The 15477-nt window shown below is 35.7% G+C and overlaps 5 protein-coding genes across 18 annotated transcripts; 3 read left to right on the forward strand and 2 right to left on the reverse strand.

Moving 5' to 3' along the window:
* The first annotated feature begins 184 nt into the window (after window positions 1-184).
* Catsup (zinc transporter catecholamines up) lies at window positions 185-1625 on the forward strand. The gene is made up of 3 exons (XM_076829068.1): window positions 185-1135; window positions 1203-1278; window positions 1358-1625. Exons 1-3 carry the CDS (start codon window positions 185-187, stop codon window positions 1531-1533), a joined length of 1203 nt encoding a protein of 400 aa, XP_076685183.1. The 3' UTR covers window positions 1534-1625.
* Ttc19 (tetratricopeptide repeat domain 19) lies at window positions 1151-4351 on the reverse strand. 2 transcript variants are annotated; one of them, XR_013087362.1, is made up of 5 exons: window positions 4040-4351; window positions 3483-3745; window positions 3098-3405; window positions 2752-3025; window positions 1151-2612 (listed from the first exon to the last, which is right to left on the reverse strand). XR_013087362.1 is itself a non-coding variant. In XM_076829073.1 (4 exons), exons 1-4 carry the CDS (start codon window positions 4349-4351, stop codon window positions 2829-2831), a joined length of 1080 nt encoding a protein of 359 aa, XP_076685188.1. In that variant the 3' UTR covers window positions 2641-2828. The 2 variants fall into 2 exon arrangements, 1 of the variants encoding a protein (XP_076685188.1); XM_076829073.1 differs by lacking the exon at window positions 1151-2612 and having other exon boundaries at window positions 2641-3025.
* Window positions 4352-4384: 33 nt separating this feature from the next.
* Window positions 4385-11392, forward strand: LOC143377593 (uncharacterized). Of its 11 annotated transcripts, XM_076829056.1 has the most exons (7): window positions 4385-4506; window positions 5591-6183; window positions 6309-6689; window positions 6874-7041; window positions 8914-9109; window positions 10276-10358; window positions 10589-11392. In XM_076829056.1, exons 1-6 carry the CDS (start codon window positions 4434-4436, stop codon window positions 10332-10334), a joined length of 1470 nt encoding a protein of 489 aa, XP_076685171.1. In that variant the 5' UTR covers window positions 4385-4433; the 3' UTR covers window positions 10335-10358; window positions 10589-11392. The 11 variants fall into 11 exon arrangements, with proteins under 11 accessions (XP_076685171.1, XP_076685170.1, XP_076685178.1 ...); XM_076829055.1 differs by lacking the exon at window positions 10276-10358; XM_076829063.1 differs by lacking the exon at window positions 8914-9109.
* On the reverse strand, window positions 11280-12192 carry LOC143377602 (uncharacterized). The gene is made up of 2 exons (XM_076829078.1): window positions 11981-12192; window positions 11280-11809 (listed from the first exon to the last, which is right to left on the reverse strand). The coding sequence occupies exons 1-2, from the start codon at window positions 12099-12101 to the stop codon at window positions 11604-11606; spliced, it is 327 nt and encodes a 108-aa protein (XP_076685193.1). The 5' UTR covers window positions 12102-12192; the 3' UTR covers window positions 11280-11603.
* A 276-nt stretch (window positions 12193-12468) lies between these two features.
* Rrp1 (Recombination repair protein 1) lies at window positions 12469-15293 on the forward strand. Of its 3 annotated transcripts, XM_076829071.1 has the most exons (9): window positions 12469-12662; window positions 12758-12813; window positions 12984-13046; window positions 13250-13519; window positions 13596-13722; window positions 13797-13940; window positions 14033-14176; window positions 14262-14442; window positions 14992-15293. In XM_076829071.1, the coding sequence occupies exons 3-9, from the start codon at window positions 13017-13019 to the stop codon at window positions 15107-15109; spliced, it is 1014 nt and encodes a 337-aa protein (XP_076685186.1). In that variant the 5' UTR covers window positions 12469-12662; window positions 12758-12813; window positions 12984-13016; the 3' UTR covers window positions 15110-15293. The 3 variants fall into 3 exon arrangements, with proteins under 3 accessions (XP_076685186.1, XP_076685185.1, XP_076685187.1); XM_076829070.1 differs by lacking the exon at window positions 12758-12813; XM_076829072.1 differs by lacking the exon at window positions 12469-12662 and having other exon boundaries at window positions 12719-12813.
* The last annotated feature ends 184 nt before the right edge of the window (window positions 15294-15477 follow it).

Here is a 15477-nt window from a genome sequence, read left to right on the forward strand (position 1 = left end):
GCATTCTTCTCTGACGTGGCTGCATTTTCTCCAATTTTCTTTTTTACCGCGTTTAATATCGTAACTGTAACATAGTGGTTTCTATATTCCTATGCACGCATGTTAAGATCACACCAACGACGACGGAAATACGTGAGCCAGTTCAGCCAGTTGTGTTTTAACCAGTCCGTGGAGATTCGTAGAAATGCCCACGGCGACAGAGGATAACCGGAGGATCCACACGAACAAATGGATTTCGAAGATTTTGCTCGCCACGTTTCTATTGCTCTTATTTCTGAACTTGCCGGCTCTTTGCCAGGCTCACGAGCACCACGACCAGTCACCAAGTTTTAAGTATACCAAACAGGCTAACGAGGCACATCAGCAAGGGAAAGAATCTGTACACTATCATGAAGGTTCGCACGAGCACAGTAGCCCCGATGGTCGACAGAAATCAATTCCGTCCGATAGGACGCCTAATCAAGCGTTTCTTAAAGCTGTTGCATCGACCTTACTTATATCAGCAGCTCCGTTCTTGATATTATTCTTTATACCCCTGAACAATACAAAAGAATCCGAGCCACTGCTCAAGATACTGTTAAGTTTTGCATCTGGCGGCTTACTGGGAGACGCGTTTCTGCATTTAATTCCTCACGCTTTGGTTCCTCATTCGCACGAGTCCACCGAAGAAACGCATTTGCACGAACATTCTCATAGCCACAGTGACGAAGAACCTCCTCATGGACACAATATGTCTGTCGGTTTGTGCGTCCTCTTAGGTATAATTGTGTTCTTAGTCGTCGAGAAAGCAGTGAGGATTATAAAAACTGACGATAGTCACTTGCATGTACATAGCGTCAAAGAAACTACATCGAAAGAGAATAATAAAGATAACAAGTTACAAAGAAGTTCTGACGAGGCTGACGTAACTCGCAAAGAACCTGTAGATCTTGAGAATAATATTCAGATTGCTGGCTATTTAAACCTAGCTGCAGACTTTTTACACAATTTCACGGATGGTCTCGCTATCGGAGCCAGCTATTTGGCCGGCAACAATATTGGCTATATTACCACTTTCACAATTCTGTTACACGAAGTGCCTCATGAAATTGGGGACTTTGCTATTTTAATACAAAGTGGTTATAGTAAGAAGAAAGTAAGATATGAGAAATAGAGTATTACTGTTAAAATATTTCTGTAATATAATACAATCTTTATTATAGGCCATGATGCTTCAACTTACTACTGCGATAGGTGCTCTATTAGGGACTTGTGTGTCGTTACTTGCGGAAGGCATGGGTGAGAACCAACTACAATAACAATACAAATGACAAATTCATTTAATACTTCATTTAAATTGTAATTCTGAAACTTACAGGTGATCTCGCAACCACGTGGATCCTTCCATTCACAGCTGGAGGATTTATTTATATAGCAACCGTGTCTGTAATACCAGAGCTTTTAATTGATACTAAGTTTGGACAGTCTGTGAAAGAAATCATCGCGCTTCTCTTAGGTGTATATATGATGGTACTTATAGCAGAATATGAATAGATTCATACTTTCCTTCACTGATAAGTTGTGATTACATCATAAGATTTATATTGACTGCTATAACAAGAATCCTAAATCGAAACTCGTCTTTTTACAAGACTAATTCTGTTCTCCGATGGACGGATCTTACAAGGGGAGGACTCCATATAATAGACATCGATTTTGATGAGCCTTGGCTTGATGGATCTATGTCGAAAATAAGTAAATAGGTGTCCGAGCGTTTCAGCCAATAGGCCTTAATAATAGAGATATTTACATGGAAATTTTTAATAATTTATATGTAAATATCTCTATTATTAAGGCCTATTGGTTGAAACTCTCGGAAACCTATTTACTTATTTTCGACATAGATCCATCGTGCCAAGGTTCATCAAAATCGATGTCTATTACATGGTGTCCTCCCCTTGTTAGTGAGAGTTCTAGTACGTTCCATAATGTGAATACCAGTGAAATCAGTGTTATCTCGTATGTTTACAGCAAATGTTAATATATGTATAAAAACGAATACAATCGATCCCGGCATTAGTCACGTTTTGATTGAAATCAGAAAAGTAATAACTTCAGCTTGTATTGAATGCGTACAAAACAAAGTTCTTGAAATATTTGTTATTAGAATATATTAAAACACAGTGGAAAATCTGACGAACTAGTCTCATAAGAGGTAACACGTACATAATCAACTGTCTCCTTGTACGTTCAATTAATTTATCTTGTACGATTGGTACTGATTATCAGTATCAACATGTTCATCGATAGAAATCAATTTCTATTCAATGACTCGAAGTTATGTTCGTTTTTGTAAAACGCCCTAGAAATTTATTTATGCTCCAAGGTGATATATTTTCTACATTATAAATACTTAATTTTGTACGAGTATTCCTTAGATAAAACGAATGTACATACTTCCTGTAAATTGAGCAAAAGAATTGTACGTTTTCTATATATATATAAAAAAAATGCATATTTTATTCTGTACTACAATGAAAATTATATTTTAAATTTCACTCAAATTGTTATAGATTTTGTTACGATTTTACCAGCTGATACTGTATGCTAAAGCAAGAACTTCTTAGTTCGATCTAAGGGAAAAATAAAGATTTATAAAACTAACAATTATCGTTTTTATTGAGTTGCATAGTCAATATATTATGGAATAATTATTCCGTTCAATAGCTTTTAGACGATATACTATCTATGCGTTAAATATACTGTACTCACGTTGCGTGCTCGTTATTCTTTGGCGACGTACACTTTAAAACAAGTATAATACAATCTTTTTTATATTTACATCTGTATTAGGACATCATATTTTTTATCCTTTCAAGACATTTCTCAGCTTCTACTATAGATTCCTCATGATCGCTAGACTTTGCCAAACGCATTCCTTCGTTACAACTCTTTTCCGCCTCTTCGTATAATCCCTTTAAAATCAAGGTGTTCCCCAAATTAACATGAATGGAGCCTAAATCCAACATATCCGGTAATTTTTTCCCTACAAATGTAATAATTTGTCTTTGAATGACTTTCAAGGATAACGAAACTATCGATTCTCCGTTGACATTACCTATTTCTATGGCTCTAGATAAATATTGGATGGCCTGATCGTACTCTTTCACCATGCAATTGACGGTTCCCATATCATTCAGTAGAATAACAGTCTGCTCGTGTTCCTCGCCGTTGATTTTTAAAGAGATATCGTAGGCTCGAGTTAAATAACTGAGAGCTTCTGCGTATCGTGATTGCGAAAAGAGCATAGCTGCGTACCATTCCGAACCTAAACCTAATAACTGTAAAACATCCACGTTCTCGCTGTCCATAGCCAGATGTTTTTGTAAATTTTGCAAGCAAAAGCTGTAACCACTTTCTGCTTTTCTGTGTTAATAAAACAGAGTGTTACACGAAGTATTATAGTTACATTAAGTAGTAAAATTCTAAGAGCAATTGCTTACTCTTTGTCTCCCCTTTTATCACACATGTTAGCGATCTTAAGGCTGATATGGATAACTGCTAAATCATCTTTCGGAGTTCCCTTAGCTATTAACCGTTGTAATACTGACACAAACAGCTTCTCTGCTTTCTTAAAGTTATCTAGGCTATACGCAAGATTTGCCATTACATCGTAAACATAAGTTATACCATCGTAGTGCTGTAAAGTTTGAGCTTGTCGCAATGCGATATGCAGCATTTGCTCCGCTTTATTAAACTCTCCCTTCTATAATGGGAAAAGAAATGCCGTTGAAATTACATTCGACTAAAAGAATACTTGCATTCAATTCAGAAAGGTTTTTTATTTTCTGATTCCCATTCCTTGTCATATAAGAAGGAATCCGTTTCACGCATGTAGAATGAGCTCATTGGCTCCGCGGGAGCATTGGTTGGGGTATAGCCAATAGTAGTTTGTTCCGGCATCAATGAGCGCCAACATGCGTAGAACAGGTCTGAACTCGTCGGTCGGCGGGTTCCTTCTTATATGACATTATAATAAGACTATTTTATTATACCTAACCTGAATTAATAAAATTGATCGTTTAATTGTTGTTTCTAACTCCGCCACATCATCTTTTTCTTCCTCCTCGAAGCCAAATAGTTTGAACAAGAAAGTAACAGTCGAGGCGAACAAAAATTTCGTCCGCGTCGAGCCCCTCGGCTCGTAGAATCCATGATCGTAACTTTTTCTTATTCTTTGAATTTGCGGCGCATCCGTTGTAAATGCATTTCTCGTGGAATTCAATAGGCAAGCATTCGTAACAATGTAATTAGATTTTACGCGCGTCTGAACATACTTGACTGCATGCGCAATTATCTTTCGATAATACATTGTTATTGTATCTCGAATTTCTAGTTACAATTCGATAAGAATGACATTGTACACTTTTGTTATATAATTCCTTTGATAATACATGCAATTATGTATATATATCAATGAACAATATATCGCGAGGATCTATTACAGCAGCGTATACCGATTAAATCGTACGTATGCATCCGCATAAATCTGTAACTTATAAAGGACATGGCAAATGAGAATTCGTAAATGCAAGCATGATATAACCACACATGCTTAACTCCTTAAATACGTACATACATACATCCAGCAGTCAGATAAGTCTTTTTACTTTGCATCACGCTGTATACCTACGTGTGTAGATAGGTGTACGTACACACACAAATGGGACTACACCAACAGTGCGTGTAATTCTATTTTAAAAACTAGTACAGTTGTATTTATCGACGTGCTAATCGTTACTCATGCATCATCGACTATCCATGAGAAACTGCAACGATATAAGATAATGATAGGCGTGCCGATAGAGATGGAATTAACGCGTTCGTGATAAATCATTTGCACAGGTAAATCTACCTACATACACACCGTTCTGCTCTTGTATGGTGCCCCTCGCCCCACCCTTCTTCCCCCAACCCAATGCTGCACACCTTGATTTCGTGCATTACGCACCTTTTCACCTCACGGACATGAGATAGGTCATATCACCAACAGGTAACAAAATCTCAGCCACGCATTCTTCGTACGGATAACATAGCGATTATGACATTTGTAACATCGTACGCGCAGTTCTCGAATTTCCTCTTTCGATAATAAAGGACCGTATACAAATATTGGGGATATGCCTTTTGCATGTTTCGCGCTTCCTATGCGCCTATTATTCCTTCCGATTAAATGATTTATCGCGGATCTGATATCTAATATCTAATGGATTATCTTCCGATCGAAGGATGATTCGGTCGAATAGCCTGTGTGTTTATTGTTCCAGGGAGCCATTGCATGCTTTAGTGTACGTTTGTATTCGAAGTTATACGTTCGTGGGCACTCCCTGTTTTTTATTTAAAAAAAAGAATCATTGAAAACATCAATGCCCTTGAGTTATTTTGAATGTAGGATTCATGATTCATGTGTGTATAATATCTGTACCTGTGCTGCAGAACTGTTGCATTCATTGCAGTAATTAAAAGGGAAACAAATACTTGTTCTTTTTAACGCATTGAGCCGAACTCTTCTCCATATGTTTAATTTGTATGTTTTTTAATGTTTCCTCAGTGAAAATGAGTTCTCAAGACACGACTGACAATGTAGCAGCTATCAACTCGCCTAACATATCCTCGAGAACAAAGAATTGGGTTCAATTCGAGGATGAAACACCCGTTAAAGATAATGGCAACGCGGAGGAGGCGAACGAAGTGAACGCACCGGCTGTAATAAAACCGGAGTCGGTTACAGTGAACGTCGAAAAGATTGGGAAAGCTATCGACAAGCCGGATAATCAACAAGCGAAGAACAATGAATATAGAGGTGCTGTGATATCAACAGAATCCGTCCAGATTAACTTAGATAGGTCAGGTTTAAGCCGCTCTGTCGCGTCCGACAGTCCGGACCTTAATGTGCCGTCCGAAGTACGAGCTTCTAATCCTAAAAGCGCTTCTTTGAAGACTATTGATCTCAGAGACGTGTCGAATGGTAGAAGCATTACGAATAATATTATAAGCACGCCTATTGGGAATATCAGACAAGGCTTCGCCAATGGAGATACCATAGTTACCCTTTTACCAGTTAATACTAAGTGGCCGTGGGTCACGCCAGCTAAATTTAGGCCCGAATTAGTACCAGAGGAACTAATGGCTCAAGGCTTGACGGTAAATTTTTAACGAAACCTTACTACTTAATATTTCATCGTTACAGAGTCGATAATGTTGTTTACCTTTTAAACGTACAGATATGTTTCTTCTGTATCAAGGTTGTTGATATATATCCTTTGCAGCTTACAGTAGAGGATTACGTGCATATAATGGAGTTGCTTGTAAACGATGTACGTTTCAATATGTACAATGTATGCTATAAGAGAATTCTTGTCCTTTGGATATTTACCGCATTTGTTGTACTGCTTGGCTTATTATTTTCTGGAGTGACCGGTCTTACTTTATTTGGCCTCGGCGTCATGTGGCTAGTCCTCAATGCTGCAGCGATATTCTTTTGCATGTTCATCAAGATAAAGTTGAATCATAATCTTGAAAAGTGTATGGCTCAAGTCAACAAGCACTTACTTCGGCATAAAATATTGCTCGGATTGGACGATAGAGGGAAGATTTCGTGTCACAAAGTCAATCTCTGTTTCATATACTTTGATACTACGGATTGCATCGTAAGTGTTATTAGACCTTCCTGCGATCTGCATTTAGTTTAAACAATTACGGCTTGTGTTTTGTAATAGCGCCCTCTTATTTATTTCATATCGTTAGCATAGCGAACAATATTAACTGTTATTTCAAAAATTTGTGCGGCAAAGTTTGTACGATATATTTATAATCTGATTCACTGTGTAACAGAAAAAGTTGCAAGAGGTAATAGAGCGAGAGGAACGCGAAGGACGAGTAATTGGGGAAGATGGGAATTCTGAGATGCGTCGGAAAAGGGAATTACAACAGCGAATGGATATCGATGACAGTGACATCGTGATACGAGGCAGCACAACCACTAGAATTTCTCGTAAACAGGTAAACATTTTTTATAATCAGTAACATTCTAGTAGTATTCTAGTTGTGTTCAACAAATGCATAATTTACTTAGGTTTCTTGTGGTATTTAGAATGTTATGCTTTCCTTTTGTACGTTTCGTGAAAATTGATTACACATCTTTTATCTTACTCGCAAAGTTTTATAATAGTATCTTATCTTTTTCTTCCCTGTAAAACGAATTGAAACCTGTCAGGGTAAAAGCGAACAAGTATTCTGCCGTTATGTACAACGTTGGGCAAAGGATTATTTACGCCGACGTTTGGATTGGACAGTCGATGAAGAAGGTGGAAATCCTTCTTCACCTCGTCATTTAGCATCAGCATTATGTCCGTGTCAATATATAGAAGAATGGCTTCGCAATAAGCCACACGTTCGTGGCAGAGATTTCTGTCCCAGTTGGAGTAGTTTTCTTAAGGACAGGGGTATTTAAAATAAAGTTGTTTGATATGCATATACAAATCGGAAACAGTATTTGTTCACAGCAATTTCGAGGGAATTAGAAGAAGCTTATACTTGAGATTAGCGCAGCTATTTTAATATCATTTAAATGAGAAAATATTTCTTTTAACAAGGGGAGGACACCATGTGATAGATATCAATGTTGATGAGCCTTGGCACGATGGATCTATGTCGAAAATAAGTAAATAGGTGTCCGAGCGTTTCTGCCAATAGGCATTTACATGTAAATTATTAAAAATTTCATAGTGGCTGTTGGGTTTTAGTGGGTACAAATCCCACACTACCCTGGCGCCCCGGGGGATTCCCTTCTAGAGGCGTTGGAGTGCCTGTTGAAGATATCCCCAAGTTAAAACAAAAATTATAAAAAAAAATTGTTAACGTGGAGATATCATCAAAAGGCACCCCAATGCCTCCAGAAGGGAATTCCCTGCGGGCGCCAGGCTAGTTGTGGAATTTTTACCCACTAAAACCTCACGGCCGCTATGAAATTTTTAATAATTTACATGTAAATATCTCTATTATTAAGACCTATTGGCTGAAACGCTCGGATATCCTCCCCTTGTAAGTAGAAAGAATCGACTAAAATATTAGAACACATTGAAACTACAAAATCTATTGAAAAAAATTTAATACCTTTGTAATTCTATAAATAATGTAGGTAATACTGTAAAGAATGGACGAATAATCAAAATTTGCATTAGTAAAAATAGGTTGTACGAGACGTTAAAGCTAATTACAATCATTATGTACTTAACTGTTCAAGGTTTTAATTTTTAGAACCGTTGATGGAATTACATTTATATATTATGTTAATACATTTAAAATATTTCTTACTCATAGTTTATGCGGTGGATTGGATACTATAAATATTGAACAAATATAAATACGTATATATATATTTTAAATTCTTTTAAACGGATAGTTAACATTTTAAACAGTTAACTTTCTTTCAATATAATTCCTTTTTTATTAATACAGTACTAAACATTTAGTGTGCAATTTGAAATTTGTACAAAACTTGTATAAATTACACGCATGTCTATATGTTGCAAGTTACTTTTTAGTATTTTATATCGTTGCGTATAATACACTGTATATAGTATTTAAATGTTAGACGATCTAGAGCCATGCGTATACATTCAATACATAGTTCTGTAAAATGGTGAAGAGCTTCTAAAGGAACTTGTTTTTGGCAACGATACTTAAAAATTTAAAGTACTTAAAATTTGAGAAGAAATTGTACAATTTGCTGTACACTCGCGTTAGAGCAGTACGAGTTTAACATCTTTGGGCTTCGCGGAGTAGTTTATCAATGTCGCGTGAAAAATGGATTGTACAGTATTATCGTTACTGTAGCTCCAGGTACTGAATGATGATGGTATGTGTTGACAGGAACGGGCGGAGTTGCTGTTGCTGAGGTATGCATCTCGATGGGCACACCACTTTGTGCGCCGCAGACTTGATCTGGTTATAGACTCGCAGGAACGTAATAGAGACATCCCCGGTCTGTCTGTTCCACCACGACACTGTGTCTCCGCCCGTTGTCCTTGTCAATTCATTGAGGACCATCTCAAATACAAGCCTAGAGGCAAGTTGATATTTCGTACGTTCTTTTTGATGCCGAATTTTAGTGGTAAATAATTGAGGCCTATCATTCGATCATTATGAACTGATTACGATTCAAAACATATCAGTCTATCGATTACATGTTCCTATCTATTTTTCTATCGTGCACGTATAAGACATCTTTACCACAAGTAATGTGGAAAAGCAGTGAATTAAAAAACTTAGGGTATTGACAGTCATTTGCATTATACTTTTGTCTTAATTCGTTATATTCTCGATGTAATGTTTGACGGAGATTCTCATGTTTCTTTTACATGAAATGAAATTTCTCGAGTCCTTTGTACTTTACCATTAATTAATGTAAGTAGTATTCACCATTTTACAAAGCACACTGGCACGTTATGTTAGACATGCAGGATGATAATAGAAATATATTATACATATTATTAGTTTAAGAAAGAATATACCAATAGTCATTCCTATTGTCAGACGTTCAACATACACGCTTTTCTAATTAAAACAGATTTAATGAGAATTATATTAAATTACATTTATGATATATGCCTAAAATAACGAAAAAGTATATACTCTTCCAGTATTAGTATTGGAAAGTGATACCGTGATTTTTAAGATCCTGAAGTTTGTAAAACTCAATTTTATCTCCATTTTTCGAAAAAGGAATGACTGGTATGCACAATTTAACTTAATTGAAAAGAATTTGTTCCGCGAAAGAATTTGATGCGAACTGAGTACGTAATCATGATAAATGTTGTAAAAGGGTACTCGACAGTGAACGTATATACATATCTCTTAATTCCGTCCTAATCAGCTATATTGATACATTATGTAATTATACGATTAATATATTATATACTTTTATATTCCGTTTGAAAATACTTAATACCTGTAAACGCACAGGGATATTCTACTTTTATATTAAAGAAAATGTAAAGCACTTTTATATTATTGTTAAAAATGTTATAAATAAAGATAAGTGCATAATATATATGTTTTCTTGGTGGGGGTATAATATTGTACTTTTGTAAAAAGCCGTTTTAATTGAAGTAATAGCAACTAGCATGCTTAGTGTCAGTTACCTCGGTATACTTTACGTGTGTATATATTTTTCTAAAACATAGGTGTTTGTCACTAACCACTGACTAATCCAGGAATGTTATTCGCATGCAGCTGGACAAAAGGCGGTACATTTTGACATTTTATCTCGACCACATTTTGTCAGCACATGAAAATCATTCAGTAAATAATATCGCGTAAGTATCACGTAATTTAAATTTCTCTTCATTACATGCTTCGAACATATCGTCGTGTAAATTAAGTTCATTGCTTCTTTTCGTTTACATACGCATATGTTTGGCGGACATTTACCTCATAATTACGAGGATGCAACATTGTAGGCAGTTTGTAATCGCGATAATCGTGTAATCCTTCGAATTACTTAATCTAAGTTACTAATTTAAAATATTTGCATGATTTTTTTCAGGATATCCACCTGGCTTTACATGGTGTGCTTATCTTAATGATCCACTAGTTAGGTATGATGTTACATCAGGCATCCCCAATTAACAATGTTAATAACTTAGCCTCCGCACATCAGTATTTGTTATAGTATTTTTTACGAAACAGGCATATCAGTAGCTATTATTCTGCTCATTGAAAATCGCTATTTCAATTAAAAAGAATTAAGCACAACGAAGTTTACATTATAGAAACGACGTTTGTAGTAGTTCCACCGATCAGCAATTATTGCCTGCTGTATTTGTACAACCAAACCATTCATAGAACATATATTTTTCTATATTTTAATATTTTTTATCATTCCAACTGTACAATCCAGTAGCATTTATGTAATTGCACATTCTGCGTGAAAAGGAGTAAATGCTAATACTTTTAAAGCCGAGTCCAAATTTTCTTTTTAAATCTCAAAATCAAAATGTATTAATAGCATAAAGACGAATAGTGTAGTGGTTTGATTATAGTTTTTAACGCAATCATAGTGCCTTTTAATGTATCACCTATACACTACAGGAACCATAAGCAGCCTTTCATAGTTTTATAAATTTAAAAGTTTATATTTAAGATATATAATGGTTGCACAGTTATATTATACGAAATTTTATGTATAGCGTTATCATGGTAGGTAATATTTTATATGTAACATATACACACACATATATATGTATACACAATGAAATTATTATTGCGTGACGTTTATTTTTGTACAATGTCAATTGTATGTATGTTATTGTACATTAATGTATGTACATTATAATGTTATATAAGGGTATTCTATATAAGTACGTTACATTAATTACCCATATCAAAATTTCCAAATGTGACCACAGGTGAAAATATTTTATACAGGCAGCTAATCTGTACGGTATAACATTAACAATTAAGATAGAATTACACGAAAATTGAATATTTTATATCAAATCCCTCTTTACAAAAAGTAATATCCCAATGAATTAAATACAAATTTATAAACGCAACGACATCTATGTTATTAATGCTTCTTGCGCTTGTTTCCTAATATCGTCCGCAAGTCTCTTTATTTCCTCATTATCCGTTTTCAGCTGTTGCTCTTTTCTTTCCAGAGTAGCTTCCAATTGTTTCAATTGCTCCTTTATATTTAAGTACGTTTTAACTTTCTGATACGATTCAGAAGTACCCGTACCTACAGTATTTTCTGCAGGCACTTCCTCTGCAAATAGATCTCTAATCGTTTATCGTTGCATTTTAACAAATTACGTTAACGTTAAAAGCGTAGAAACGAAAGTGTATGATAACTCCAAAGTAAGGTTATGATTTAAAGCACTGACAATACGAATGCTTATTTCATTACATTTAATAAGAACATATATAATATCGAAACCTTTGGTTATTATCTTAAACGCTATGTCATCAATGGATGCATTATTCAGGTCTTCCAAGATATGCTCAGGATCGGGAATATTAGGTCTCGGTGGCAAATTACCCTTTTTATTGCTAAACATATCTTACTCGGTAATATTCTGCTTGTTTTACTTTACTTTCGATAACTGTACGTACAGTATAACAACTCATAGAAGTACTTATACACAGCACGACGTAAATTCTACAGGGTGTACCAAAGGCATCGATTTATTTCGATGAAATAAGCTCCACGCAGTCCACGCTCCACGTGATGCGCGACCGTATTATGTTATACTAAATAGAAGTTGCGTCCCATAAACTACATATGTATATAGTATAGAAAAATATAGAAAATTCAACACGAAAAGTAAATTCGAGCATAAAATTTACGATCTACGCTGTAATATCTAGAGAAAAAAGATTAAGAAAGATCAGGGACTTTAGATTGCGTCCGTACGATCTCTTATCATTTTGTGGAACTTCTTTGTATAAACAAACTTCTTAAGCAGTTCTGCGCGCATCATTACCATCATATATCTGTATATTCAGTATATCTTACGTTCATCGTATGTACGTTTACTTTGTTTCGGAAAACTATGTTTCCTCGTTTCATTCGTAAATTTCTAAATTTAAAGTCAAATGCGAATTTTAATTTCCCAACGGTACACTTTGTCATTTACTCTAAGTAGATTTGCTCGCTTTTAGTTTAGAATAGGATCGAATATTTTAATAAAATTCGATTCTTTTATTTTCGTAGAATAAACATACTTTGTGGTATTACGCCGCTTTGAAACTTTGTTGAAGATTGTACCGGTAACGTGTTGCCCTTTCTCATTAGACGCGTCTATGATTTCCTAACTTTTACGCTAGTAAAATAGGCATTTCTGCAGATTAGTGTTTTATAAATAATAGGAGAACTTTAAAAGTATCGATTTCATGCTGTCATCGTAGCGTCGACGTTAAATTGATATCGTTTCTGTTAGCATCTATTCGCGCATTTAACAGAGGTAACCGGCATGCCGCCAAAACGAAGTCGAGCTTCAAAGGTTAGACATTTATGTATATAAATTTGTTTATATAAACGCCTTTATTGTTTCATAATATAGTAATATAGCACTGAGACACATAGTTTCACAGATGTTTAGTTTCAATATTATTATTGAGAGACGGAGTAACATAAACTTTTCAATGTTACTGAGATACCAAGTAGTATGTAAAAAATCTCTGTTCTAATTTTCTTTGAACCCAGCCGGATTCAACGGAGGCCAAAAATGACAAGAAGAGTAAAGTATCAAAGTCGCAGGAAATGCCTGCTAAAAAATCTAAGCGTACCAGAGACGAGCCTGAGGAGCCACCAATGCCGAAACGCGCCAAAACGGAGGCAAAGCCGATGATGAATAAAATAGATACGGACTTGAACGAGATCGATTTCGATTGCCAGAAACTGAACGCCGAGGGGAAGAAATATAATTTCAAAATCTCCAGTTGGAATGTTTCTGGTATACGGGCGCTTATTAAAGTACGTTTGCAATATGATTTTATTATCTGTGTACCGAATGGAAATTCGCGCTGCTTTACTCGTTATGTTTGTTCAGAAAAATGGTATCGATTATATAATGAAAGAAAATGCAGATATAGTTGCATTGCAAGAAACCAAATGCGATAGAGATAAGTTACCCGAAGAAGTTAAATTAAGCGGATATCATCACTACTTTCTCGATAGTAAGAATTTAGGGAATTCATCGCGCTCGGATTTATGTCTACAATTATTAAAATTCTTTGCTTGTCCCGGATAGGTAAGAAGCCTGGCTACTGTGGTGTTGGATTGTACACAAAAGTGAAACCGATCGACGTAAAGTATGGTCTGAATGATTCTGAATTCGACAACGAAGGCAGGATAATTACAGCGGAATACACAAATTTCTATTTCATTAATGTTTGTAAGTTATCCGCACTACTACCAGATTTTATGACTGTGATTTATCGTTTCTATCGATATTTACTATATTTGAGGATTGAATAATTATAACAGATGTTCCAAATGCTGGTCAGAAATTAGTAACATTACCAAAAAAAATGAAATGGAATGAAGTGTTTAAGGCTTACATTATGAAATTGGATGAAACGAAGCCAGTTATTATTTGCGGCGATATGAATGTGGCTCATCAAGAAATAGGTAGCTCGATGCAACAGTGGCGTTTAAAATTTATCCGGATTATAAATTTATGAAATTTCTTTCATATTCTTTCTAATATTGCTAGATCTTACAAATCCTAAGACAAATACAAAGAACGCTGGATTTACTAAAGAAGAACGCGAAGGTATGACAGATTTCCTAGATACTGGATTCGTGGATACATTCAGAGCTCTGTATCCTGAAAAAACCGGAGTCTACACGTTCTGGTCATATTTCGCTAACGCGCGCAGTAAAAACATTGGATGGTGAGTAAATACGAATCTCTCTAATACAGTAAGTCCTCGTTATAGCCCCGATTTTACCATGCGTAGTATGCTCGGTGACTATCGCCACCATTTCTTGGATTCCTTCGGTCGAGAGTGAGAGAGAATGAGAGTCGACGGCAAGGGGTCGTCCTTAAATTACGTAAGGCTTTTTGAGGGGGGAGAGAGTCACGAATTTCTTACATTTTCTTACAGAGGTAAATGTAAAAAATATTACGTAAGGAGGGAGTTGCAATATCAAATCTTACGAATTCTTATACTGGGGGAGGGAGGGAGTACGAAATCGCTAAAATTACCCTTACGTAATTTAAGGACGACCCCCAGCGTCGTGTCAACTGTTCCGTTCCCTCTCACTCGCTCTTGGGTTTTCTTACTCGCGGCATTGGCCGCATGGAATAGTGTCCACAACGCGTCGTACACCCGCTGCCAGCCCTGTTCGTCGGGTTTAATACGAATGTTTTACTGTATACAGTAAGAATTAAAAAAATGTAACTCAGGTATAATCAATTTCTTATTCTTTCCCTTTTACAGGAGGCTCGATTACTATTTGGTGTCGCAACGGATCAAAGATAAAGTCTGCGACAATGTTGTAAGGGACAAAGTATACGGCAGTGATCATTGTCCCATTGTACTTTACATTAACATATAACATGGAATTACAATTTTAAATAATTATGGTTACATAATTTATCGAAGCTGTTGTATTTAAATTAATATATATTGTCTTCTGAGAATAAAATTATTTTAGGAGCCGTTATTTCATATTTTTTACGGTACCGATTGTATGTAAAGACAAAACTGATTTTTTATAATATAAACTTCTGTCAACTGTAGACATACGCATTTTTGTACTTTTTATACATTACATAGAATAAAGTTTCTGATTGCATTAACTTTTGCGTTTACCTTGTCAATGCACCTGACATTATTAGGAATATAATTGCCACTTACATTTGGGCAGAGTATACCGCTGCTCCGGCTCAACTACCAGCGGCCCGTTAGTCCGATAACTCTTTC

The sequence above is a fragment of the Andrena cerasifolii genome, chromosome 16 (genome assembly GCF_050908995.1).
Source record: "Andrena cerasifolii isolate SP2316 chromosome 16, iyAndCera1_principal, whole genome shotgun sequence".
Classification (NCBI taxonomy): Eukaryota; Metazoa; Arthropoda; class Insecta; order Hymenoptera; family Andrenidae; genus Andrena; species Andrena cerasifolii.